Consider the following 1048-nt stretch of genomic DNA (forward strand, 5'->3'; position numbering starts at 1 on the left):
TTAACTACTGGCAGAACTATCATCGCCAGCATCATCAGCGTTAAGGCTGTCACCATCATCACCATCATCACCACCACCACCATCATTATCATCATCATCCTTATTGTTGTTATTGATATCATTATCATCATCGTTCTTGTTGTTTTCAATAATTTTAATGTTGTCGCCATCCTCTTCAGACGTGGTGGCCACTGTTGTTGTTGTTGTTGATGACGTTGCTGCTGATGATGTTGTTGTTGTTGCGAAATTTTCATCAACAAATTTTTTTACCTCTCCAACGATTTCCTCTGTTACATTGTGTCGAACACCAACTCCAACGACGTTGTCAACATTTTGCTGCGCTGAATCATCTCTCTCGACATCTAGGAATCCATGCTGTTGATGTTGCGGTATTTGTGGTAGTGACGATGACGCTGTCGTTGCTACTACACCTTCCATGTCTATCTTATCAGGTTCAACAGCATCAGCTATCGGAGACATTTTGTCTTCATAATCTTCCGTTGATTGTGGCTCAGCAGAGGAAAGCATTCCGATTTTTGCAGTAACTTCATCGACCACCACATTTGTGGGCGTTGTGACGTCATTCTCCTTCTCGACAGACGCCTTCATACTCATTTCAGGATTTTCTGACTTCACTCCAACCATCCCTAAACTTTCAGATGCAGCTTCCACAACATTATCAGAAGTTGCGGCGACATGATCCTGGCTGGTTGCAGCAACAAAAGTTGTAGTAGCTGTAGTTGAAGCAACAGCAGAAGTGGCCGTAGTAGTAGTAGTAGTAGTAGTAGTGGCAACTGTAGACGCAACTTTCCCAGCTTTCAATTTGCTACCGAGCATCTGCCTGAGAAGAGGTGACTTGAAAGTATGCGAGAGAGCAGTTTCACTGCTGCTGTCGTTGTTGTCGTCACCACTGTCGCCGAGTTTCACGCCGCCGGCTACGAAAAAAGCGTTGCTAGCAGCTGCTGTTGTGGCTGCGGATGCCGTAGCAGTTGTGGCTGATGATGATTTTGAGTCGGTGTTGCTTTCACCAGCGACAGAAAGTTAGAAT

The 1048-nt window shown here is 44.9% G+C and overlaps 1 protein-coding gene across 1 annotated transcript in view; it reads right to left on the bottom strand.

Annotated features, from left to right (window-relative positions):
- The window catches only part of HELRODRAFT_179214 (hypothetical protein), a gene marked incomplete at both ends in the record, with an annotated part of 2174 nt that overhangs the window by 835 nt on the left and 291 nt on the right, over window positions 1-1048 (bottom strand). The window contains one exon of the mRNA XM_009028073.1: window positions 271-995. Within this exon, the coding sequence (XP_009026321.1) occupies window positions 271-995 (725 nt within the window). The remainder of the gene's footprint in view (window positions 1-270; window positions 996-1048) is intronic.

The sequence above is a fragment of the Helobdella robusta genome, assembly GCF_000326865.2.
Source record: "Helobdella robusta unplaced genomic scaffold HELROscaffold_53, whole genome shotgun sequence".
NCBI lineage: Eukaryota > Metazoa > Annelida > Clitellata > Rhynchobdellida > Glossiphoniidae > Helobdella > Helobdella robusta.